We start from the raw sequence: 26,265 nt of genomic DNA on the forward strand, positions 1-26,265 counted from the left end.
CACAGTGAGACACCAAACAGTAGTATTTAGTTTCATTTTAGAGATACAGCGCGGAAACAGGCCCACCGAGTCTGCTCTGACCAGTGATCCCCGCACATTAACACTATCCTACACACACTAGGGATACATTTACATTTATACCAAGCCAATTAACTTACAGACCTGTACATGTGTGGAGGAAACGGAAGATCTCGGAGAAAACCAACGTCACGGGGAGAAGGTACAAACTCCGTACAGGCATGTCCCATAGCCAGGATCAAACCCGGGTGTCTGGTGCCACAAGGCATTAGTTCCACCACTATGCCCCCCCACCCTCCCCGGCATATGGTACAACGTAGATTTTATTTCTAACTTTTGCTTCAACATAATGCTTCTGCCAGGCACCAATCTGACAAAGTCACCTGTAAAACTGCTTCATGGTCAAAACCTTGGTGAATTTTGCAGATCAGAAATACAATGGAACGAGCTGCCATTAAGCCCTTCAAGTCCGTTGCAGTTGTAGAAGACGTTAGTGAGACCGCATCTATAAATATTGTGTTCAGTTCTGGGCATCATGTTATAGGAATGATATTGTCAAGCTTGAAAGGGTTCAGAAAAAAATTACGAGGATGTTGCCAGGACTAGACGGTGTGAGCTGTAGGGAGAGGTTGAGCAGGCTGGGTCTCTATTCCATGGAGCGCAGGAGTATGAGGGATGATCTTATAGAGGTGTACAATATCATGAGAGGAATAGATTGGCTAGATTCACAGAGTCTCTTGCCCAGAGAAGGGGAATTGAGGACCAGAGGACATAGGTTCAAGATGAAGGGGAAAAGATTTAATAGGAATCCGAGGGGTAACTTTTTCACACAAAGGGTGGCAGGTGTATGGAGCCGGCTGCCAGAGGAGGTAGTTGAGGCTGGGACGATCCCAACATTTAAGAAACAGACAAGTCAAGTCAAGTGAGTTTATTGTCATGTGTCCCTGTATAGGACAATGAAATTCTTGCTTTGCTTCAGCACACAGCACATAGTAGGCATTTACTACAAAACAGATAAGTGTGTCCATATACCATAATATAGATATGTACACACATGAATAAATAAACTGATAAAGTGCAAATAACAGAAAATGGATTATTAATAATCAGAGTTTTGTCCGAGCCAGGCTGTCACTCTACTCAACAACGTATCTCGGTGACTGCCAATCACCACCCGCCCCCCCCCCCCCCCCCCCCCCCCGGACACTTATTATTATTTATTCAAATCGTTTGCTATGTCGCTCTTCAAGGGAGATGCTAAATGCATTTCGTTGTCTCTGTACTGTACACTGACAATGACAATTAAAATTGAATCTGAATCTGAAATAGCCTGGTGGCTGTGGGAAAGTAGCCATTCCTGAACCTGGTTGTTGCAGTCTTCAGGCTCCTGTACCTTCTACCTGAAGGTAGCGGGGAGATCAGTGTGTGGCCAGGATGGTGTGTGGTCTTTGGTGATACTGCCAGCCTTTTTGAGGCAGCGACTGCGGTTTGGAGGGATATGGACCAAACGCGGGCAGGTGGGACTAGTGTACCCGGGCCGGTGTGGGCGAGTTGGGCCGAAGGGCCTGTTTAGAGTTATGGAGTGTTTGAGAGGGAACTGCAGATGCTGGAGAATCGAAGGTTACACAAAAAAGCTGGAGAAACTCAGCGGGTGCAGCAGCATCTATGGAGCGAAGGAAATAGGCAACGTTTCGGGCTGAAACCCATAGAGTTATGGAGTGATACACAGTGTGGAAACAGGCCCTTCAGCCCATCTTGCTCATGCTGGCCAACAAAATGCCAGAGACCACCATCTTTGAGAGGGGCAAGTAGAGACTGCTGAGACGTCATTTTAAAGCGACACTTGGGGGCGAGTTCCGTGTTGGCCGCCATCTTTGTGAGGGGCGTCCGAGCGTGTTTGCGTCATATTCGGGCGCCCCCGCCGCAGTTGAGGCCCCCCGGGGGTGTAAGTGGGCTGTCGAGCGCCTGATTCCGGCCATGGACGGGCCGCCGAGGAGTCTGCGCGGCTCCTGCCCCTTTGTGGAGGACAGCTTCAGCCGCCTGTCCTCCCAGACCAACATCTACGGCCTGAGCGCCTTCCCCAAGCCCAAGGGCGGCTGCGACCTGCTGACGGCCACCCTGAAGGGGAAGGTCATCTGCTTCAGGTACCACAGCCTCCGCCAGAAAATCCGGCCGGTGGCCAAGGAGGTGCAGTTCACCTACATCCCAGGTAAGGAATGTTCGGCCCATCGTGCCCCTGCTAGCCCAGCCCGCCCAGCCAGGCTGCTCCCCAATGGGTGGCCAGTCTCCTGTGGGCCTGTCACCCACTTCCCAATCCCAGCCATGGATTTCCCAGTCACTTATGGTCCTGTCACTACATTCCCAATCCCATTGGAGCATTCCCAATCCCAGCCATGGATTGCCCAGTCATTTATGGTCTTGCCACCAGATTTCCAATCCCATTGGGAAAATCCCAATCCCAGCCATGGATTTCCCAGTCATTTATGGCCTTGCCACCAGATTCCCAATCCCATTGGAGCATTCCCAATCCCAGCCATTTATGGTCCTGTCACTACATTCCCAATCCCATTGGGAATTCCCAATGGATCCCACCTGTAATCCAGCCACCAACTTCTAAATCCCAGCCATGGATTTCCCAGACATTGATGGTCTTGCCACCAGATTCCCAATCCCATTGGAGCATTCCCAATCCCAGCCATTTATGGTCCTGTCACTACATTCCCAATCCCATTGGGAATTCCCAATGGATCCCACCTGTGATCCAGCCACCAACTTCTAAATCCCAGCCATGGATTTCCCAGTCATTTATGGTCTTGCCACCAGATTCCCAATCCCATTGGGAATTCAGAATCCCAGCCATGGATTTCCCAGCCATTTATGGCCTTGCCACCAGATTCCCAATCCCATTGGGAATTCAGAATCCCAGCCATTTATGGTCCTGTCACTACATTCCCAATCCCATTGGGAATTCCCAATGGATCCCACCTGTGATCCAGCCACCAACTTCTAAATCCCAGCCATGGAGTTCCCAGTCATTTATGGCCTTACCACCAGATTCACAATCCTATTTGGAATTCAGAATCCCAGCCATGGATTTCCCAGCCATTTATGGTCCTGTCACTACATTCCCAATCCCATTGGAGCATTCCCAATCCCAGCCATTTATGGTCTTGCCACCAGATTCCCAATTCCATTGGGAATTCCCAATGGATCCCACCTGTGATCCAGCCACCAACTTCTAAATCCAAGCCATGGAGTTCCCAGTCATTTATGGCCTTGCCACCAGATTCCCAATCCCATTGGAGCATTCCCAATCCCAGCCATGGATTCCCCAGCCATTTATGGTCTTGCCACCAGATTCCCAATCCCATTGGAGCCACCAGATTCCCAATCCCATTGGAGCATTCCCAATCCCAGCCATGGATTTCCCAGCCATTTATGGTCCTGTCACTACATTCCCAATCCCATTGGGAATTCCCAATGGATCCCACCTGTGATCCAGCCACCAACTTCTAAATCCAAGCCATGGAGTTCCCAGTCATTTATGGCCTTGCCACCAGATTCCCAATCCCATTGGAGCATTCCCAATCCCAGTCATGGATTTCCCAGCCATTTATGGTCTTGCCACCAGGTTCTCAATTCCATTTGAGCATTCCCAATTGGAATCACAGGAGATCCCACCTGTGATCCAGCCACCAACTTCACAAACCCAGTCATGGATTCCCAGTCATTTATGGTCTTGCCACCAAATTCTCAATCCCATTGGAGCATTCCCAATCCCAGCCATGGATTTCCCAGTCATTTATGGTCTTGCCACCATATTCCCAATCCCATTGGAGCATTCCCAATTGGACCCCACCTGTGATCCAGCCACCAACTTCACAAAGAAGTTCTCCTCCTCTCTCCGAAAAATAAGGGTTTCGGCCCGAAACGTTACCTATTTCCTTCGCTCCATAGATGCTGCCGCACCCGCTGAGTTTCTCCAGCTTTTTTGTGTACCTACCAAATTCACAAACCCAGCCATGGATTTCCCAGCCATTTATGGCCTTGCCACCAGATTCCCAATCCCATTGGAGCATTCTCAATTGGAATCACAGAAGATTCCATCTGTGATCCAGCCACCAACTGCCCAATCCCAGCCATGGATTCCCAGTCATTTGTGGTCTTTTCATGTTGTAAACATGTTTACAACTAGGTTCCCAATAACAGTGTTTAAGAAGGAACTGCAGATGCTGGAAAATCGAAGGTAGACAAAAATGCTGGAGAAACTCAGCGGGTGCAGCAGCATTTATGGAACGAAGGAAATGGGCAACGTTTCGGGCTGAAACTCTTTGCAGTGTTTGATCTGAGTGTCTTCTTTTTATGCTTCCCCCCCACTCCTGTCTCCCCGCAGTTGATGCAGAGATCGTGTCTATTGATGCTTTCAACAAGTCACCCCCAAAGAGAGGTCTGGTCGTGGGAATAACCTTCATCAAGGTGAGGTCACGTGTCAGCTGGCTTATTGTAATTCACATCAAGGTGCAATAAAACTTATATGTTTGCATGAAGCCCTTACACTTTAGACATGAGGGATACAGCGTGAATTAGCCTTGTGAAGTTAATGCCACAGTGTGTTCCTGTCTGTACAGGACTCTGGGGATAAGGCCAGTCCGTTCCTCAACATTTACTGTGACTATGAACCAGGCTCAGAGTACAACCTGGACTCGATCGCACGTGAGTATGTGATCGTAACGGGGGTTCAACTCATTGAAGATTTGATCCCAGGGACCCGTATTCCTCGTGAAAAGCAGCAGCGTATCTGACAGTGCGGCGCTCCCCCACCCCCCCTCTCTTGCTCTCCCATGACTTACCCCCCCTCCCTCCATCACCCAAGCCCGCGCTCACTCCCCCTCCCCCACATCCATATGTTCACCACGACGAACCCTGAGCCTTCAAACCCCTACCCCCCCCCCCCGCACCTTCATTCCCCCCCCCCGCACCTTCATTCCCCCCTGACCCCTACCTTCCCCCACTAACTCCCCCCTGACCCCTACCTGTCCCCCACCCTAACACCCCCCCCCCCCACCCCACCCCTACCTCTGGCCTATACCCCCCCCTCCCCCATCTCTGTGCTCCTATCCCCTAATCCCCGATGCCCCCAGCCCCTATCCTCCTTCACCCCCTGACCCAATGTCTCCCTTGCTTTCCCCACCCCTGAACTCCACCCCACCCCCAACCCCTGCCCCAATGTCTCCCCTGCTCCCCAGCACTACAGTAGGAGCATTAATACTGGTTTTATGCTCCAAATACCATGTCTGCCTGACTTGGGGGGGTAAGGTGTTGCACATCGAGACTTGTGGCAGATGGGGTCCTATTGGGGGAGTGGGGGGGAGAGACCACCAGTGGCGGGGACGGTGGGGGGGGGCTCGTTTAGTTTCCCCTCACTCTGCCCCGTGTGTTTGCTCCGTGTTGGCGGAAGGCGGGAGGGAACCGGAGCGCCGTGCGGTGGGTCACAGTGTGAGAGCGTGAGTTCCGACGTTTGTTTGCAGAGAGCTGTCTCAACCTAGAGCTGCAGTTCACGCCGTTCCAGCTTTGCCACGTGGAGTGAGTATTGGCGTTCGTTCATTATCACCGCGGTACACTGAAAAACGTTGTGTTGGAAGGAACTGCATCGAAGATGGACACAAAAAGCTGGAGCAACTCGGCGACATCAAACGTCTGCCTCTTGTATCCCTCTCCCTGAGTCTAAAGAAACGTCTCGACCCGAAACGTCACCCATTCCTTCTTTTGTGTGGCGTGCACAGTTAAAGTTGTTGGACAAATTGTTCTATTTGATCTTCCGTTTGTGCACGTCGAGTTGATTGCATTAGTCGAAACAGGGCGGACCACGTGAAGGTTGCAATCTCCCACCCCACCCATTCCTTAACCTTGAACCTCTGGACCTCTGGTCCTCGATTCACCTACTCTGGGCGAGAGACTCTGTGCCCCTACCTCATGATTTTATACACCTCTACAAGATCACCCCTCATCCTCCTGCGCTCCAAGGAATAGAGACCCAGCCCGCTCAACCTCACCCTACAGCTCAGACCCCTTTAGCCCTGGCAACATCCGTGACAACATCTTTCTTCTAACATTGTGCCCAAAACTGAGCACACTACTCTGAAGAAGGTTCTCAACCCAAATTGTCTCGACCCAAAACGTCACCCATTCCTTCTCTCCAGAGACGCTGCCTGTCCTGCTGAGTTACTCCAGCTTTTTGTGTCTTTCAGTGAAAAGCTTTGTTTGTGTGCTATCCAGGTAAATCACACTGCACATGAGCACGGCTATAGTGCTTCAGATAGTGGGTACCAGACGGGTAGAACCGCTGCCTCACAGCGCCAGAGACCCAGGTTCAATCCTTACCTCAGGTGCTGTCAGCGTGGAGTTTTCCCACGTTCTCCCTGTGACCGCGTGGTTTTCCTCCGGGTGCTCGGGTTTTCGGAGGATGAGAGGGCATCTCATTGAAACATATAAGATTGTTAAGGGCTTGGACACGCTAGAGGCAGGACACATGTTCCAGATGTTGGGGGAGTCCAGAACCAGGGGCCACACACACAGTTTGAGAATAAGGAGTAAGCCATTTAGAACGGAGACGAGGAAACACTTTTTCTCACAGAGAGTGGTGAGTGTGGAACTCTCTGCCTCAGAGGGCGGTGGAGGCCGGTTCTCTGGATGCTTTCAAGAGAGAGCCAGATAGGGCTCTTAATGATAGCGGAGTCAGGGGATATGGGGAGAAGGCAGGAACGGGATACTGATTGGGGATGATCAGCCATGATCACATTGAATGGCGGTGCTGGCTCGAAGGGCCGAATGGCCTACTCCTGCACCTAATGTCTATTGCCTATTGGTTCCTCCTGAGTTGCTCCAGGAGGAAACTCAGGGTTGAGTCTAACTCCCTTCCTATTGCAGGGTGGCCAAAACAGCACGTGGCCTCCCCAGATGACAATGGTGCTAATGTAGTGTGAGACGCTGGACTAGATTAGCGCGGCGTGTGTGAATGTTCTACATGTGTGACTGCTCTCTCCATAACACAGGGTTCAGGAGGGGAGTGGGCGTGAGACCGTCTTCTTGCTCAGCGGCCATGACCACCAGATCCACCTTTACAAAGAGGTAAGCTGTTCCCCCTCCTGGCTCCAGGTCCCTGGAGTGGCCAGCTGTGGCACAAACTAGAATGAATGAATGAATACTTGACAAGTCACAGTGATATTATTTGTTTTGCATACGCAAGGTATGCAAAGAGGAGCCATAGAAAGGTCATTGACAAAGTTACTAATTATCCCACGCCATGTTTCTTCCCCCACCCTCGACGCCCTTCCCCCACCCTAGTTGCCCCCTCCCCCCCCACCCTAGCCGCCCCTCCCCCACCCTGGTCTCCCCTCCCCCACCCTGGTCCCCTTTCCCCACCCTAGTTGTCCCCCCCCACCCTAGTTGCCCCTCCCCCAACCCTAGCCCCCCCTCCCCCCCCTGGTCGCCCTTCCCCCACCCTAGTTGTCCCTCCCCCACCCTAGTTGTCCCTCCCCCACCCTAGTTGCCCCTCCCCCACCCTAATCCTGCTAGTTCCACTGTTCGTATCCCTTCGTTATCTCTTCACCTCTTCCACAGCCAACAATGGACCATTGTGGGCTCCACCTTTCCTGGATCATTCTAGGCTCTGATTCGTTCTCTGTGCCTTCTCATGCCTCTAGTTTCCCTCTCCCCTGAGTCTCAGTCCAAAGAAGGGTCTAGACCTGAATCGTCACCCATTCCTTCACCTTAAACCTCTGGACCTCTGGATTCCTCATGATTTTATACACCTCAATAAGATCGCCCCTCATCCTCCTGCGCTCCAAGGTATAGAGTCCCAGCCTGCTCAACCGCTCCCTGTAGCTCAGACCCTTTAGCCCTGGCAACATCCTTGTAAATCTTCTCTGTACCCTTTTCAGCTTGACAACATCTTTCTTATGACATTGTGCCCAAAACTGAACACACTTCTCTGAAGAAGGTTCTCAACCCAAAACGTCACCCATTCCTTCTCTCCAGAGATGTTGCCTGTCCCGCTGAGTTACTCCAGCATTTTGTGTCTATCTTTGATTTAACGCAGCATCAGCGGTTGCTTCCTACACATCACTCTAAATGTTTCTTTCACCCTCTTCCCTAGAATGAAACACTGCATCAGTTTGAAGAGCAGCCGGTGGAATTCTTCTTCCCAGAGTTGACAAACTTACCCAGCCAGTAAGTAATCATTGTTTATTCCAGTGTCAGGTTTGGACGGGGGTGGGAGGGAGCTTGAGAGAGCAAGAGGGGGCGAGGGAGAGGCGTAGTGTGGAGAGAGACGGAAGGGTCTGGAGAAAAGGAACGGGTGACGTTTCAGGTGAAGAAGGGTCTCGGCTGATTGGGGGTGATCAGCCATGATCACATTGAATGGCGGTGCTGGCTCGAAGGGCGAAATGGCCTACACCTGCACCTATTGGCTATTGTCACCCATTCCTTCCCTCCTGAGATGCTGCCTCACCCGCTGAGTTACTCCAGCATTTTGTGTCTACCTTTGATTTTAACCAGCATCTGCAGTTCTTTCTTACACAAGGTTCAGAATGAGCTCAGGTAGTGCTGAAGTGTTGTGTATGTATTGGCTGGGTACTGGGTCTAGTGCAGGGGCCGGAAACCTGCGGCCTCTGGGCCGAATGCGGCCCGCAACCCAAAATCATTCGGCCCGCAGGCGTTTTTGTTCCCCGTAATTATCCAGCCCGCAGATCTCCGGTACCTCCCGAGGCCGCGGCTCCCAGGCGCGGTGATGCATGGAGGCCTACGCTAGCGGCTGCAATGGCGGAACTACCGAGCAGCGCGGGCGAGCACCGTGTGGCGAGCTCTGGATGTACCGCATCCTGCACAAAGCCACCTCCACGGCCGCCCAACTGTGTCCGGGCTTCACTGTCGGGATCGGGGTTGTCAATAGGCCGGAGATAATAGACAATAAACAATAAGTGCAGGAGTAGGCCATTCGGCCCTTCTAGCCAGCAGCGCCATTCAATGTGATCATAGAAACATAGAAACATAGAAATTAGAGGCCATTCGGCCCTTCGAGCCTGCACCGCCATTCAATATGATCATGGCTGATCATCCAACTCAGTATCCTGTACCTGCCTTACCGTACCTCTCCATACCCCCTGATCCCCTTAGCCACAAGGGCCAGATCTAACTCCCTCTTAAATATAGCCAATGAACTGGCCTCAACTACCCTCTGTGGCAGAGAGTTCCAGAGATTCACCACAGAGATTCACCACATCATGGCTGATCATCCCCAATCAGTACCCCGTTCCTGCCCTCTCCCCATATCCCCTGACTCCGCTATCTTTAAAAGCCCTATCTGACTCTCTCTTGAAAGCATCCAGAGAACCTGCCTCCACCGCCCTCTGAGGCAGAGAATGTGGCCCGCCATCCCTCACAGACATGCGTCCTGGCCCCTATGCAGAACACGGTTGCCGACCCCCCTGGTCTAGTGGAAGGTGTTGACGTGTGTTCACCTGATGCCCAGGTTTAAACGGTGGGTCTGATTGTTACAGCGTCCTCTGGCTGGATGTGGTCAACATTCCCGACTCTACCCAGCGGCTGACAGCTATCGGTTGTCAGAACGGATTTGTGAGAGTTTCGCACGTGGATCAGAAATCCAAAGGTTAGTGCCGTCACCACTGGGAAGTTGTTGACCCCCTGAAGACAGACACAAAAAGCTCAGCGGGACAGAATAGAAGAATAGTTTCTTTATTGTCATTGTAACATGAATCATGTACAACGAAATTTAAAAATGTCAGCCAGTCAGTGCACCATTCAAACATTTCTAAAAGCTAACGATACATACAAGATAAAATATTAAAAGATAAACAACTAAAATAAATATCACGAAAATAGCACGCATAAACACCCAACCCTCCATCCTTCTGTCGATTTCACAGTGTACCACAGTCCCTTAGTATGTCTCACCCCTGCGTTCCTTGGCGGCCACATTTAGTGCTTTTATAGACAGGCAGCATCTCTGGAGAGAAGGAATGGGTGACGCTTCGGGTCGAGACCCTTCCTTACCCGAAACGTCACCCGTTCCTTTTCTCCAGCCCATTCCATCTCTCTCCACACTAACCCTCTCCCTTGCCCCCTCTTGTTCTCAAGCTCTCTCTCCTCCCATCTCACACGCCGGTTGTCCCCACTTCTTCTCTCGTTCACTAGCTCTCTCCCATCCACCACCACCCCCCCGTCCCCCTGTCCCCACCCCCGTCCCCACCCCCCTCCCCCACCACCCACCCACCCACCCACCCTGGGCTCTCAAACTATCGCTGCACCCTCCCGCACTCTTGTATTCTTCGAGTCTTCTGCTTGGTCCCATTATCCATGAGTTATAGGGGAAGAAATAGGCCATTCGGCCCATTGAGTACAACACCATTCATTCTTCTTCTTCTTGTGTATGGCGTGCACAGCCTAAAGTTGTGGGACAACTTGTTCCATTTGATTGTGCACGCCAGGTTGATTGCATTCGTCAAAACAGGGCGGACCCCGTGAAGGTTGCAATCTCCCACCGCACCACCATTCATTCGTGGCTGATCTATCTCTCCCTCCCATCCCCATCCTCCTGCCTTCTCCCCATAGCCCCTGACGCCCGTACTAAGCAAGAATCGGCCAATCTCCGCCTTGAAATTGCCCACCTTCCTTGGCCTCCGCCGCCATCTGTGGCCATGAATCCCACAGATTCACCACCCTCTGACTGAAGAGTCTGACAGTGTTTCTGCGCCGTGTTGAGTAACCGCTGGTGTTCTCTGTGTCTCGGGCAGTGGTTCTGCAGAGTTGGCACGTTCAACAGGACGGCCCGATATCCTCCGTGCTGCTCTTCCGGTTGCCGAGCGACGGCCAGGGCGATACGAGAGGTGGCTCCACTACGGGTGAGTAGCGGGAGAGTCTGTCGCCACGTCCCTCAAAGCAGCAGCAGCAGCAGCAGCAGCAGCAGCAGCAGCAGCAGCAGCAGCAGCAGCAGCAGCACAGAGAGATCTCTGCAGATAATCACTGCATCTGTCTACGTACAGCCATTTGTCCTTGACATCTCTGCCACTCTCTCTGCCACTCTCTCTGCCACTCTCTCTGCCACTCTCTCTGCCACTCTCTCTGCCACTCTCTCTGCCACTCTCTCTGCCACTCTCTCTGCCCATCTCTCTGCCACTCTCTCTGCCACTCTCTCTGCCACTCTCTCTGCCACTCTCTCTGCCACTCTCTCTGCCACTCTCTCTGCTCTCTGCCACTCTCTCTGCCACTCTCTCTGCCACTCTCTCTGCCACTCTCTCTGCCCTCTCTCTCTCTGCCACTCTCTCTGCCACTCTCTCTGCCCCTCTCTCTGCCCATCTCTCTGCCACTCTCTCTGCCACTCTCTCTGCCACTCTCTCTGCCTCTCTCTCTCTGCCACTCTCTCTGCCACTCTCTCTGCCACTCTCTCTGCCACTCTCTCTGCCTCTCTCTCTGCCTCTCTCTCTCTGCCACTCTCTCTGCCACTCTCTCTCTGCCCTCTCTCTCTCTGCCCTCTCTCTCTCTCTGCCACTCTCTCTGCCACTCTCTCTGTCCCTCTCTCTGCTTCCCTGCCTCTCTCTCTGCCCCTCTGTCTATATCTCTCTCTGCCCCTCTCTCTCTGTGTCTGTGATTCTCTCTCTCTCTGTGTCTCTTATATGTGTCTCTCTCTCTGACTCTCTCTGACTTTCTTTCTCTCTCTCTCTCTCTCTCCCTATATATATATATATATATATATATTCTACACTGTATCTTTCAGTTTGTTCTACCTATTGTAAAATTGTCCTTTGGTCTATCTATTGCCTGTGAGTTTGAACTGAACATGTATGGAATATCTGATTTGTTTGGATGACATAAAAACACAAAGCTTTTCACTGTACCTCAGTATATGGGACAATAAAGGGCCTGTCCCAGTTACGCGATTGTTTTCGGCGACTTGCCGGCACCCGTCATAGTCGCAACAGGTCTCCGAAAATATTCAACATGTTGAATATCCAGCGGCGACCAGAACAAGTTACGACTCTTTGGGCGACTACACACGACCATACGTGTCGACATGTCACGGCTCGAAAGGATTTAATAATGAACTCCTCAGATACCGCTGTGTCTATTTTTGCATTTATTGTACAATATTCTCTCTCCTCTCAGATCCTTGCCCTGGTGAGGTTCAGGCCTGTCTGGGCAATTATGATTTGCTGGTGACGTCTGCAATCGAACTATCAGTTGTGTACAGGTGAGTCGCTGAGATCAGGTAAAGGATCCTGGATCCATGGCCACAGTTAAAGCCACACCTGCTTTTAGAACGATGGTGCTGTGTTATCCAGCGCCTCGAACGTTTCAAAAACGAGTATTCCTTGATTTTTACTTTTTACAAAATGTCGATTTTATACCCCGTTTATTCAGCTATGTTTAGTTTATAGATACAGCATAGAAACAGGCCCTTCAGCCCACCGAGTCCATGCCGACCATCGATCACCCATTTACACTAGTTTTATGTTATCACACTTTCTCATCCACCCTACAAAATCGGGGCAATTTACACACTCAGGGCAATTTACACACTCAGGGCAATTTACACACTCGGAGCAATTTAAACACTCGGGGCAATTTACACACTCGGAGCAATTTACACACTCGGAGCAATTTAAACACTCGGAGCAATTTACACACTCGGGGCAATTTACACACTCGGGGCAATTTACACACTCGGTGATGTTCACACATCACGACAATTTACACACCCTTTGCTATTTACACACCCATGGCAATTTACACACTCATGGCAATTTACACACTCGGTACATTTTATGCAATCAGCAATTTAAACACCGGGAAATTTACACACTCGGGGTAATTTACACAATCGGGAAGATTTTCATAATCGGGACGATTTGCACAATTGGGGCAATTTACACAATCGGGACAATTTACAAACTCTGGCGATTTACACAATCGGGACAATTTATACCCACAGAATTCAATTCAGCGGTGGAACTTTGATTTGAGAGAACGGGGGAGGGAGCAGGGGAGACGGATGGAGAGAGCGGGGAGAGAACTGGGTAGAGAGGGGGGAGGGAGGGGGGAGAAAGGGAGCAGGGGAGGGAGCAGGGGAGGGAGAGAGAGTGCGGCAGAAAGAGAGAGCTTGTGAACATGGACGGGTGACGTTTCGTGTGGGGACACTTGGTCAGAGTTGCGTTCCTGTGTGATTGCAGGGACGTGCTGAGGAAGGGTCTGGATGACCAGGTGACACTGCCGGACAGTGACCAGTACGACAGTGTGCTTTGTGCGACGGTGGCTGACGTGGACTTTGACGGAGTAAAGGAGATTCTCCTGGCAACGTATGGACAGGTGAGGAGTGTAATGTTCCATCTTCCATCCCAATCACCCTCAACCTGACCTGATCCAACAAGCTGCCCCAGCCAGGCGAGCCCTATGTTAGAGGGAATAACATTTAGATGCAGGAGTAGGCCATTCGGCCCTTCGAGCCAGCATCACCATTCAATATGATCATGGCTGATCATCCAGCTCAGTATCCCGTACCTGCCCTCTCTCCATATCCCCTGACTCCGCTGTTTTTAGGAGCCCTATCTAGCTCTCTGCCTCTCTCTCTGCCCCTGCTTTCTCCCCATATCCCTTGATTCCGTTAGCCCTAAGAGCTAAATCTAACTCTCTCTTGAAAACATCCAGTGAATTGGCCTCCACTGCCCTAAAATTGTAGCAGATAATTCCACAGATTCACAACTCTCTGGGGGAAAAGGTTTTTCCTCATCTCAGTCCTAAATGGCCGACCCCTTATTCTTGAACTGTGTGTGAGCCCTGGTTCTGGACCTCCCCAACATCAGGACCATCTTTAGTGCAGTTAAGTAAAGTCCGATTTGGTTTCTAGAAACATAGAAAATAGGTGCAGGAGTAGGCCATTCGGCCCTTCGAGCCTGCACCGCCATTCAATATGATTATGGCTGATCATCCAACTCAGTATCCTGTACCTGCCTCTCTCCATACCCCCTGATCCCTTTAGCCACAAGGGCCACATCTAACTCCCTCTTAAATATAGCCAATGAACTGTGGCCTAAACTACCTTCTGTGGCAGAGAATTCCACAGATTCACCACTCTCTGTGTGAATTTTTTTTTCTCATCTCGGTCCTAAAAGATTTCCCCCTTATACTGTGACCCCTTGTTCTGGACTTCCCCAACATTGGGAACAATCTTCTAGCCTGTCCAACCCCTTAAAGGGACAGTGAACCCCATTTCACTGTACCTCGATACACGGGACATTAAACGCGGTTTCCACAGCCTCTGGGCAGGAGTCACGGACCGCTCTCTCTCCCCGCAGGAGCTGCTGTGCTACAAGTCGTGCCTGGGCGGTATTCCCGACCCGGAGGCGGTGGAGTCGGGACTGGCCTCCCAGCTCCGGGGGGAATTCCGGCTGTTGTGGCAAAGGAGTTTCCAGAGCCCCCTGCTGTCCATGGCCTATGTCGACCTGACCTGCGATGGCGTCTGTGAACTCGCTGTCGAATCCCTGAAGGGCTTGCACATTCTGCAGGTAAGCACCACCCCCCCCCCCCGCCTGGCCATGGTTAGCTAGTGGTCCCCACCCTGACCAACTCTGGTGCAGCGGTAGAGTTGCTGCCTCACAGCGCCAGAGGCCCGGGTTCGACCCTGACTGTGGGTGCTGTCTGTACGGAGTTTGCACGTTCTCCCCGTGACCTGCGTGGGTTTTCTCCGGGTGCTCCGGTTTCCTCCTACACTACAAAGACGTGCAGGTTTGTTGGTTAATTGAGACTTTGGTATATTGTAAAATTGTCCATAGTGTGTGTCGGTTAGTGTACGGGGCGATCACGGACTCGGTACGACTCAAGGGCCTGTTTCCATGCTAAAGCTATACACTAAGTTAGTCTTCTCCAGTAAGCCCATTCTCAGCTCATTTTATAAAACTATTTTCTCCTAGTATTTTAAAATTCTATTGGTAATATCAAATAATTATTCTGCCCTCAGACTTTCCCTCAAATGTTGTTACTTTGCTTTGATGCCACCTGGCCCTTCATCTGTCTCCTATCCCTTTCCCTCTCCACCTTGGATTAAGACCAGAAACTTAAATACCAATGTAGAAAGTAAACATTAAGAATAAGGGGTTAGGCCATTCAGAACGGAGACGAGGAAAAACTTTTTAACCCAGAGTTGTGAATCTGTGGAATTCTCTGCATCAGAGGGCGGTGGAGGCGGGTTCTCTGGATGCTTTCGAGAGAGAGTTAGATAGAGGTCTTAAAGATAGTGGAGTCAGGGGATATGGGGAGAAGGCAGGAACGGGGTACTGATTGGGGATGATCAGCCATGATCATTTTGAATGGCGGTGGTGGCTGGAAGGGCCGAATGGCCTCCTCCTGCACCTATTGTCTATATTGAATGGCGGTGCTGGCTAGAAGGGCCGAATGGCCTACTCCTGCACCTGTTGTCTATTAAACACACTAACCATGCGTTTTATTTTGTGGTGCAGCACAGTTTAACCAGCACGGCTGCCCTGGTGACAGAGAGACTCCGGTGCAGAGTTCCGCTGCTGGACAACCAGGGATCGGGCCAGAGGGCGGAGACCGAGGCTGACGGACATCTGCCGGAATCTCCGGGGACCGTGACGGAGACGGATCGGGAGCAGACAGCCGAATGTATTGGTTGACGTTCAACCCACTGAGCTCCCTCTGCAACTGGTTCCCCCCTCCTCCCCTTCCTTTCCCGAACCGCTGATTCTTCCCGGGAAGTTTGGGTGGGATGTCCTCGCTGGTCGTGATCGAACGGGAAGGAGTGCCGGCTTGTTGGGCATTCTGCTTCGGACAGAGCGGGGGTGGGGGGGGGGGAGACTGGGGGGTTGATCAGTGGTGCCATACTAAACCATCACTCCACCTCCCCCTCCCCCAACCAGCCCTGGCTTGAGATTCCCTCCATCAATCGCCTCCCCATGACCTGCATGGGTTTTCTCCAGGGACTCCGCTTTCCTCCCACATTCCAAAGACGTGCTGGTTCATCGGCTTGGTAAAATGTTCCCTAGTTCAAACTCAAGTTACATGTATTGTCACATGCACCAACTGGTTACAGTGAGATTTGAGTTGCCGTGCAGCCATCCAGGTTCAAAAAGAACACGGTAGAATTAAAAAAATATAAAATAAAAAGATTTATTAGAAGCAAATGTACAAAAATAAAACCAACGGCAAATAAAATTATACAGTTATTGTACAATTGTAACTTTTTAGCTTTGAATTAGAAGAAAAGAACGGAGAAAAGGCTAGGGAGGGAAAAAGTGAGATGTGCAAAGATAGGACCCCTAGACTACCAATAGTGTCGCCATAGAGTGAATAAAAGAAAGAAGAGAGGAATAGAAAAAAAATAAAAGGACAAAAAGAAAAAGAGAGAAAAATGTGGTGATATACCAGCCTCTCACCCCCCCCCCCCCCCCCCCCCCCCCCCACGATAGAATGTCACATAAACATCCACCACACAGCAGAAACAACCTTCCCCACTCTGAGGGAAGGCAATAAAGTTCAGTCAACTTCTTCATTGTTCCCCCGTGGTCGGGGACCTTTGAGCCCCCCGCAGTCGATGTTTCAAGCCCTCTCGCTGAAGTGTGTTAGTGTGCGGGGATCGCTGGCCGGCATGGGCTCGGTGGGCCGAAGGGACTGTTTCCGCACTGTATCTCTAAACTAAACTAAACTAAACATACAAGGATGTTTGGTAGACAAAAGTGCTGGAGAAACTCAGCGGGTGCAGCAGCATCTGTGGAGCGAAGGAAATAGGCAACGTTTTGGGCCGAAAACCCTTCTTCAGACAACAAGGATGTTTGTATACATATATACATACATTCAAGAACCCATTCCTTCTCTCCAGAGACACTGCCTGTTCCACTGAGTTACTCCAGCATTTTGTGTCTATCTTCGATTTAAGCCAGCATCTGCAGTTCTTTCCTACACATACAATTCAATTCAACTTTAATGTCATCGCACAAATACAAGTATGAGTACAACGAAATGCAGTTTTGCGTCAGTCCGTAGTAGTTGTACATAAAGAAAAACAAAAAAAATAGAAAGAGGGAAGATACAGAATAATCAGGAAATACAGAATGATTAAACAAAGGGGACGGAGGGACCAGAGAAATCTATCGTCGGGACTCCGAGTTCAGCAGTGTGATTGTGTTGTTATAGAAGCTTTTATACAAGGATTATAGCCATGTTTAAGAAGGAACTGCAGATGCTGGAACAATCGAAGGTGGCCAAAAATGCTGGAGAAACTCTGTGGGTGAGGCAGCATTTGTGGAGCGAAGGAATAGGTGACGTTTCGGGTCTCGATGAGTTTTTCTCCAGCATTTTTGTCTACCTAGGATTATAGCCATGGTGTTGGTGGGAAGGGTTGCCTGAGCTGCAACTAGTCTTTATACCAGCAGGGGGCAGGATAGTGCTCACTATTGAACACTGCTGCTCATAGTCTGAAGAAGGGTCTCAACATAGAAACATAGAAATTAGGTGCAGGAGTAGGCCATTCGGCCCTTCGAGCCTGAACCGCCATTCAATATGATCATGGCTGATCATCCAACTCAGTATCCCGTACCTGCCTTCTCTCCATACCCCCTGATCCCCTTAGCCACAAGGGCCACATCTAACTCCCTCTTAAATATAGCCAATGAACTGGCCTCAACTACCCTCTGTGGAAGAGAGTTCCAGAGATTCACCACTCTCTGTGTGAAAAAAGTTCTTCTCATCTCGGTTTTAAAGGATTTCCCCCTTATCCTTAAGCTGTGACCCCTTGTCCTGGACTTCCCCAACATCGGGAACAATCATCCTGCATCTAGCCTGTCCAACCCCTTAAGAATTTTGTACGTTTCTATAAGATCCCCTCTCAATCTTCTAAATTCTAGAGAGTATTGTTTTGCATATCTTTCACTCATTTGTTCCATATCACCGTCTCTATCTCTCGTTTGCCTCTCCCCTGACTCTCAGTCTGAAGAAGGGTCTCAACCCATTCCTTCTCTCCAGAGAGGTTGCCTGTCCCGCTGAGTTACTCCAGCTTTTTGTGTCCATCTGCAGTGAATGGGCTGTTCTTTAGATTTAGAGATACAGCGCAGAAACAGGCCCTTCGGCCCAGCGAGTCGCTGCTGACCAGCGATCATCCCGTCACGAGCATTGTCCGACACACACTAGGGACAATTTACCATTTTTCCAAACCCGCATCGTCTTTGGGGTGTGGGAGGAAACCGGAGCACCCGGAGGAAACCCACGCAGTCACGGGGAGAAGGTGCAAACTCCACACACAGACAGCACCCGAGGTCAGGATTGAACCCGGGTCAGTGTCGCTGTGAGGCAACAACTCTGCGCCACCGTGCCATCCTTGGGAGTTGAAAGAATCTCGGACACACAGAGTGACGGTAATTTACATTTATTTAAGAATCTTTACAATGTGCTGCATGTAGCAAGTTATAAAAGCAAAATATATAATTTATCTGTATGGCTGTGGCAAGTTGAACATTTCTACACAAATGCTGCATCTGTAACACTTTAAACATCATCCAGTATTTCTCTGCTGTACAAGGCTGTATGTCACCGTATATGTCCACTTGGCACAAACAGTCTGGCCTCTAGCACAGATTGGTGTGAATCCCCTCTTGCTCCCTGCATCAATGAATTGTCCATTGACTGACAGGGCATAGGTAAAGTAGTCTGAAGAAACACAGAAAATAGGTGCAGGAGTAGGCCATTCACCCTTTCGAGTCTGCACTGCCATACAATATGATCATGGCTGATTATCCCCAATCAGTATACTGTTCCTGCGCTTCTCCCCACACCCCTTGATTCTCTTAGCCCTAAGGGCTCTATCTAACTCTATCTTGAAAACATCCAGTGAATCGGCCTCCACTGCCTTCTGCAGCAGAGAATTCCACAGATTCACAACTCTCTGGCTGAAAAGGTTTTTCCTCATCTCAGTCCTAAATGGCCGACCCCTTTTTCTTAATAAGTGTCCCAACCCAAAACGTCACCTATCCATGTTCTCCACAGATGCTGCCTGACCCGCTGAGTTACTCCAGCACTCTGTGAAACGTCACCTATCCATGTTCTCCACAGATGCTGCCTGACCCGCTGAGTTACTCCAGCACTCTGTGAAACGTCACCTATCCATGTTCTCCACAGATGCTGCCTGATCCGCTGAGTTACTCCAGCACTCTGTGAAACGTCACCTATCCATGTTCTCCACAGATGTTGCCTGACCCGCTGAGTTACTCCAGCACTCTGTGAAACGTCACCTATCCATGTTCTCCACAGATGCTGCCTGACCTGCTGTGTTACTCCAGCACTTGGGGAATAAGTAAACCAAGTTGTCTAGGTTGGTAGCTGAAGCAGCAGCACAAAGTCATGCAAACTCCTCACAGACAGCATCGGAGGTCAGGACTGAACTTGCATTGTGAGTTGCACACTCTACAGGAGCGCCAGCTGGTGGCTGGTGATGGGGCATCTTGGACGAGTTGGGCCGAAGGGCCTGTTTCCATGCTGTACAACTCGATAACTCTAACCTACTGGTGTGTGAAATGGAACGTGGGGAACGCAGATGATGCGAGCCGTTGCTCAGCTTGGTGGAGCAGGTGAGTGCTAGCAGGCGGCTTGAGGGCCGAATGGCCTCCTGTTGTTCCCAGTCTGACGCCGCCGCTCCAGGTCTATGCCCCACAGCCTCCGCTGTGCTTCCTCCGACTTGCAGTGCCTCAATATGTTCTCGGAGCAGAGTTGGGCCATTCGGCCCATCAAGTCTACACCACCATTCACCAAGGCTGATCTATCTCTCCCTCCCAACCCCATTCTCCTGCCTTCTCCCCACAACCCCTGACACCCGACCCATCAAGAATCTGTGACTATCCAGGTTGTGGCTTGGCTTTGTCCAGGGGTGGTGTGGGGTGGGACGGGGCAGGGTGGGGACATCTCACAAGGGGGTCAACTCCTCCTCTGGTGGAGACGGCTGCGGTTCGCCCCCTCCCGTCACCCTGTAGACGAAACTAAAGCCGGGCTGGTCCTTCTGGGCTTCCTGTTTGACCAGCTGGGGGCAGGCGTCTTGCTCCAGCGGCTGGTACACGCCGCCGTGCTCCACAAACAGGCCGTAGCTCTCGGGGTCCGCAACCTCAAACCTCTCGGCGCACGCCTTGCACACCTCCACCACCGTCACATGCGATGGTGCCAGCACGGTGATCTGGTTACCACCCCGCTCATGCAGGTAAACCTTCAGCAAATCCTGTGGTAGGAGAGGAGGTAAACAGGTTAGTGATGGTGACCAGGTTAGTGACGGTGACCAGGTTAGTGACGGTGACCAGGTTAGTGATGGTGACCAGGTTAGTGATGGTGACCAGGTTAGTGATGGTGACCTAGTTAGTGACGGTGACCAGGTTAGTGAGACCTGGTTAGTGATGGTGACCAGGTTAGTGACATTGACCAGGTTAGTGATGGTGACCTAGTGATGGTGACCTAGTTAGTGACATTGACCAGGTTAGTGATGGTGATCTGGTTAGTGACCTGGTTAGGTGACCAGGTTAGTGACGGTGACCTGGTTAGTGATGGTGACCAGGTTAGTGATGGTTACCAGGTTAGTGATGGTGACCTAGTTAGTGATGGTGACCTGGTTAGTGATGATGATCTGGTTGGTGATGGTGACCTGGTTAGTGATGGTGACCACGTTTGGTGACCTGATTAGTGACGGTAGTCAGGTTAGTGGCAGTGATCTGGTTAGTGGCAGTGATCTGGTTAGTGATGGTGACCAGGTTAGTGATGGTGACCTATGCAATTAGTTTTACCAACCCACTGAGATAAGAAATTCCTCCTCTGTCTCAAATGAATCACCCCAGATACTTCTCCTAATTTTAGATTCCCCACCAAGAGTAACGCAGTGGGTCAGGCAGCATCTCTGGAAAACATGGACAGGCGATGTTTTGGTCGAGGCCGATTGGGAGGAGGAGGGGCAGGACAAAGTGTGGCAGGTAATAAGTTGATACAGGTGAGGTGAATTTGACAGATGTACAAAGGCTGAAGTAACTCAGCGGGTCAGGCAGTATCGCTGGAATGAATGGGCAGGTGACGTTTCGGGTCGGGGATAGACACAAAATGCTGGAGTAACTCAGCGGCTACCGAGCAAAGCAGGGAGGGGTCTGAGGACGCCAGCCCCCCCCCCATCTCCCGAGACACCCACCTGTGCTGATCGTCGGCGGGATTGGTTGTGGTGCAGCGTTCTCCTCCGCCTCCACTGGTACAGGGACGACTTGGCTTCATCACTCATCTGCCGGCTCAACAACTTGGGCTGGAAGGTGCTGATGTGGAACAGAGCGCCAAACATGGTGGTCAAGTAATATCCCCCTGCACAAGGAGGAAACACCAGGCTGTAAGGACAATGGATAATAGGTGCAGGAGTAGAGGCCATTCGGCCCTTCGAGCCAGCACCGCCATTCAATGTGATCATGGCTGATTATCCCCAATCAGTACCCCGTTCCTGCCTTCTCCCCATATCCCCTGACTCCACTATCTTTAAGAGCCCTATCTAGCTCTTTCTTGAAAGGATCCAGTGAACCTGCCTCCACCGCACCCAGCAGAAAATTCCACAGACTCACAACTTTTTGTGTGAAAAAGACCCTTCTTCAGACGTTAGGCATTGTTAGGTCTAACGGACTCTGAGTTTACCCAGACGTAGGTTTAGGTTGAACCCCACTGTGTTACTCCAGCATCTTCTGTCCAAGCCCGGACAATGTTGACCGCACTGCGAGCCGTCTGCGGCCGGGTGGCTGGATGGATGGATGGATGGGCGGGCAGATGACCCTTTGCCGTCCATGCTGACCGGTTGCATCGTGGCTTGTTTCGGCAACTTGAGCGCCCAGGAGCGGCAAAGACTGCAAAAAGTAGTAAACACTGCCCAGTCCATCATCGGCTCTGACCTTCCTTTCATCGAGGGGATCTATCGCAGTCGCTGCCTCAAAAAGGCTGGCAGTATCATCAAAGACCCACACACCATCCTGGCCACACACTCATCTCCCCGCTACCTTCAGGTAGAAGGTACAGGAGTCTGAAGACTGCAACGTCCAGGATCAGGAATAGCTACTTCCCCACAGCCATCAGACTATTAAACCTGGCTCAGACTAAACTCTAAACATTAATAGCCCATTATCTGTTATTTGCACTTTATCAGTTTATTTATTCATGTGTGTATATATTTACACAATGGTATATGGACACACTGATCTGTTTTGTAGTTAATGCCTACTATGTTCTGTGTGCTGAAGCAAAGCAAGAATTTCATTGTCCTATACGGGGACACATGACAATAAACTCTCTTGACTTGACTTGGCCTGGTGGGGCCCACCTTACCTTCTCCCTGAAGCTGGCTCTGGTCCAGTAGCTCCATCATGTACTCCACGTCCAGGCTGAGGTGGGTCAGGTTGCTGGTGGCCAGCACGTAGGTCAGCACCGGCAGGAAGTCATCCGCTCCGTAGGGCTTCCCTGCAACAGCGGAGTCAAACGTCATAATGATAATACAATAACAATAATGATAATAACACTTTATTGTCATTGTAAATACATACAATGAAATTTCAGGCTCGAGCGGAGCGCCAACGTATCGATAAATAATAACGAATAATAATAATAATAATAATAATTTTATTTATAGAGCACTTTAAAAAAAATTTAATTCAATTTCAATTTTATTTTTAATATGTTGTATTATTTATTTATTATTTATTTTTATTATTTTTTTGTGATTTTTTTATGACACTGCCTGTAAGGGAAATTCATTTCGTTGTCTCAAATTAAGACAATGACAATAAATTTGAATACAATACAATACAATACAAAAACAAACATAGCTGCAACAAAGTGCTGTACATCACTAATCATTGACAACAAAGTTAATACACACCAATAATCACAATCAAAAGAAATAGTAGGAAAAGACATGCAAAATAAAGAAACATCAAAAACACCACAAACAGAAGCAAAGCCTCAGGCATGGTCAAAAGCCAGGGAGTACAAATGTGTTTTAACACTGGATTTGAAGATGGACAGTGAGGGGGCCTGTCTGATGTGCAATGGCAGGGTGTTCCAGAGTGCCGGAGCAGCAACAGAGAAGGCTCTATCCCCTCTGAGCTTCCGATTAGACCTCGGTACCTCCAGGAGCAGCTAGGAGTAATCGGAGTAAGCCATTTAGAACGGAGACGAGGAAACACTTTTTCTCACAGAGATTTGTGACTGTGGAATTCTCTGCCTCAAAGAGGGCGGTGGAGGCCGGTTCTCTGGATGCTTTCAAGAGAGAACTAGATAGGGGTCTTAAAGATAGCGGAGTCAGGGGATATGGGGAGAAGGCAGGAACGGGGTACTGATTGGGGATGATCAGCCATGATCACATTGAATGGCGGTGCTGGCTCGAAGGGCCGAATGGCCTCTACTCCTGCACCTATTATCTATTGTCTATTGTCCATATCTCTCCAAACCTGTCCTATCCATGTCCCTGTCTAACTGTCCACACTGGCCAACATGTCCCATCTACGCTAGTCCCACCTGCCTGCGTTTGGTCCACATCACTCTAAACCTGTCCTATCCATGTTTCTTAAATGTTGGGATAGTCCCAGCCTCAACTACCTCCTCTGGCAGCTTGTTCCATACAATATGTGTGGAAAATCTACTCCTCAGATTCCTATTAAATCTTTCCCTCCTCACCTTAAACCTGTGTCCTCTGGTCCTTGATTCCCCTTCTCTGGGCAAGAGGCTCTGTGCATCTACCTGAAACTTTTTAAATCTCTCCCTGCACTGGAGACCCGACCTTTTCTCGTCGGGTTTCCGTTGTCATTGAGGCCGCAACGAGGAGCGGCCTCCAACAGGAAGAGACCGGGGACTCTGGTGCTACTCACCGTCGCCGTCGCGGGGCTGGCCGAGTCCGGAACGGTTGGAGCGGTGGAGGAGCGCTGCTGCTGCTGCTGCTGCTGCTGCTGCCGATGCCGCTGCTGAGTCGGAGGCTGCTACTGCGGGTCTGCGGATGGCGGCACCGGGAGCCCGCGGCTCCCTGGAGGGAGACCGCTTTTCGGGGCTACTGCAGCGGCGAATTCTCCCGCCCGAGTTGCGGGGTCGAAGAGCTCCTGGAGCGGGGCCTAACACCACTGCCCCGCGCGGCTTGGAATGGCCGCGGGACTCTGCGAGCGCACACCGGGGGCTCCAACACCAAGACCCGGTGTGCGACCTCGCACCACCCGGCGTGGCTTCAATGGCCGCGGGACAATCGCCATCGCCAGCCGGGGGCTTTGACTTTGACTCTGTCATCGGGGGGGAGAGAGTGCAGTGGAGAGATAAGTTTTTTTTTGGCCTTCCATCACAGCAATGTGATGGATGTTTATGTAAAATGTAATTATGTTGTGTCTGGGGTCTATTTGTGTGTAATGTATGGCTGCAGAAACGGCATTTCGTTTGGACCTCCAGGGGTCCAAATGACAATTAAATTGACTCTTGACTCTCTTGATCTATTCCCCCCATAATTTTATACATTGGGATATCGTCCTTACCTGATGTTGCAGACATCGCCTCGTAGATGAGCTTGCAGGCTTTCAGGAGTTGTGCCACTTTCTTGAAGGGTGAGTAGGCCAGGTGCATGGCGCTTAGCCGCTGCTGGATCTTCTCCAGGGCTGGGGCATCGGGCACGCTGGCCATCACACCCAGCTGGGCCAAACTCTGGGTCTGCAGAACCAGCTGGTTATCCGTCAGCTTCCTCAGGGAGCCATCCTTGCTGTGGAAGTCGGCCAGGCAGGAGTAGATGTGGTCTCTCAGTGGCTTCAGCACGCACTTATGCAGGGCCTTTTGGATGGACATCTCTGCAGAGACGGGGAAGAGTTCAGAGTCAGGGGGAAGTATTCACAAGGAGGATTAGAAACTCTGGTTAGAAGGCAGGAGAATGGGAACTGCAGATGCTGGTTAATGCATGAAAGGACACAAAGTGCTGGAGTGACTCAGTAGGCCAGGCAGCATCCCTGGAGAACATGGATGGGTGACGTTTTGGTTTGCAGACTTGCATTTACAATTCTTGCAGTAGCATAACAGTAAACACACTACACACATGTCTATCTGTGGACTTTGGAAAGATGGGGACCCCCAGCCCCATTTATATGGTGGAGAGGGTCAAGATCTTCAAATTCCTGGGCGTGCACATCTCTGAAGATCTCTCCTGGTCCCAGAACACTGATGCAATCATAAAGAAAGCACATCAGCGCCTCTACTTCCTGAGAAGATTACGGAGAGTCGGTTTGTCAAGGAGGACTCTCTCGAACTTCTACAGGTGCACAGTAGAGAGCATGCTGACCGGTTGCATCGTGGCCTGGTTTGGCAACTTGAACACCCTGGAACGGAAAAGACTATAAAAAGTAGTAAACACTGCCCAGTCCATCATCGGCTCTGACCTCTCTACCATCGAGAAGATCTATCGCAGTCGCTGCCTCAAAAAGGCTGGCAGCATCATCAAGGAGATTACAAATAATTAACTGTGGATTAAATTATAACCCAGTGGAGGGAGATTTGATAAACAACCGTCGGTGTAAAACATGGTTTGATGTCAGCCTTGTTAGATGTTCAGAATTATGTTGCGAGTTTCGCTGACCCCTTTGGAACCATAGGACATTGTAGAGGCTGGAATTTGGAGGTAAATAGAGTTTGCTCAAGATTTCAGCATCTGAAGAAGATCCTCGACCTAAAGCATCATCTGTTTAAATTCATAGAGTGATACAGTGTGGAAAGAGGCCCTTAGGCCCAACTTGCCCACATGTGGAAAAGCTTTTCCCACTGAGAGTAGGGAAGATTCAAACAAGGGGACATGACATGAGAATTAAGGGACTGAAGTTTAGGGGTAACATGGGGGGAACTTCTTTACTCAGAGAGTGGTAGCGGTGTGGAATGAGCTTCCAGTGAAGGTGGTGGAGGCAGGTTCGTTTTTATCATTTAAAAATAAATTGGATAGTTATATGGATGGGAAGGGAATGGAGGGTTATGGTCTGAGCGCAGGTATATGGGACTAGGGGAGATTATGTGTTCGGCACGGACTAGAAGGGTCGAGATGGCCTGTTTCCGTGCTGTAATTGTTATATGGTTATATAGGTCCCATCTGCACTAGTCCCACCTGCCTGCGTTTGGTCCACATCACTCTAAACCTGTCCTATCCATGTTTCTTAAATGTTGGGATAG

The 26,265-nt window shown here is 50.5% G+C and overlaps 2 protein-coding genes across 2 annotated transcripts in view; one reads left to right on the forward strand and one right to left on the reverse strand.

The window, feature by feature from the left end:
- The first annotated feature begins 1,941 nt into the window (after positions 1-1,941).
- On the forward strand, positions 1,942-16,260 carry kptn (kaptin (actin binding protein)). The gene is made up of 12 exons (XM_055663606.1): positions 1,942-2,227; positions 4,412-4,494; positions 4,647-4,731; positions 5,547-5,601; positions 7,071-7,146; positions 8,174-8,247; positions 9,576-9,685; positions 10,830-10,937; positions 12,199-12,283; positions 13,263-13,398; positions 14,385-14,594; positions 15,546-16,260. Exons 1-12 carry the CDS (start codon positions 1,996-1,998, stop codon positions 15,720-15,722), a joined length of 1,431 nt encoding a protein of 476 aa, XP_055519581.1. The 5' UTR covers positions 1,942-1,995; the 3' UTR covers positions 15,723-16,260.
- A 2,199-nt stretch (positions 16,261-18,459) lies between these two features.
- The window catches only part of LOC129714121 (ras and Rab interactor 3-like), a 28,038-nt gene continuing 20,232 nt past the window's right edge, over positions 18,460-26,265 (reverse strand). Inside the window, 4 exon segments of the mRNA XM_055663605.1 lie at positions 18,460-20,302; positions 21,251-21,414; positions 22,417-22,548; positions 24,600-24,905. Of these exon segments, the coding sequence (XP_055519580.1) occupies positions 19,997-20,302; positions 21,251-21,414; positions 22,417-22,548; positions 24,600-24,905 (908 nt within the window). The 3' untranslated portion in view covers positions 18,460-19,996.

Source organism: Leucoraja erinacea, chromosome 38 (genome assembly GCF_028641065.1).
Source record: "Leucoraja erinacea ecotype New England chromosome 38, Leri_hhj_1, whole genome shotgun sequence".
In the NCBI taxonomy this organism is placed as follows: domain Eukaryota; kingdom Metazoa; phylum Chordata; class Chondrichthyes; order Rajiformes; family Rajidae; genus Leucoraja; species Leucoraja erinaceus.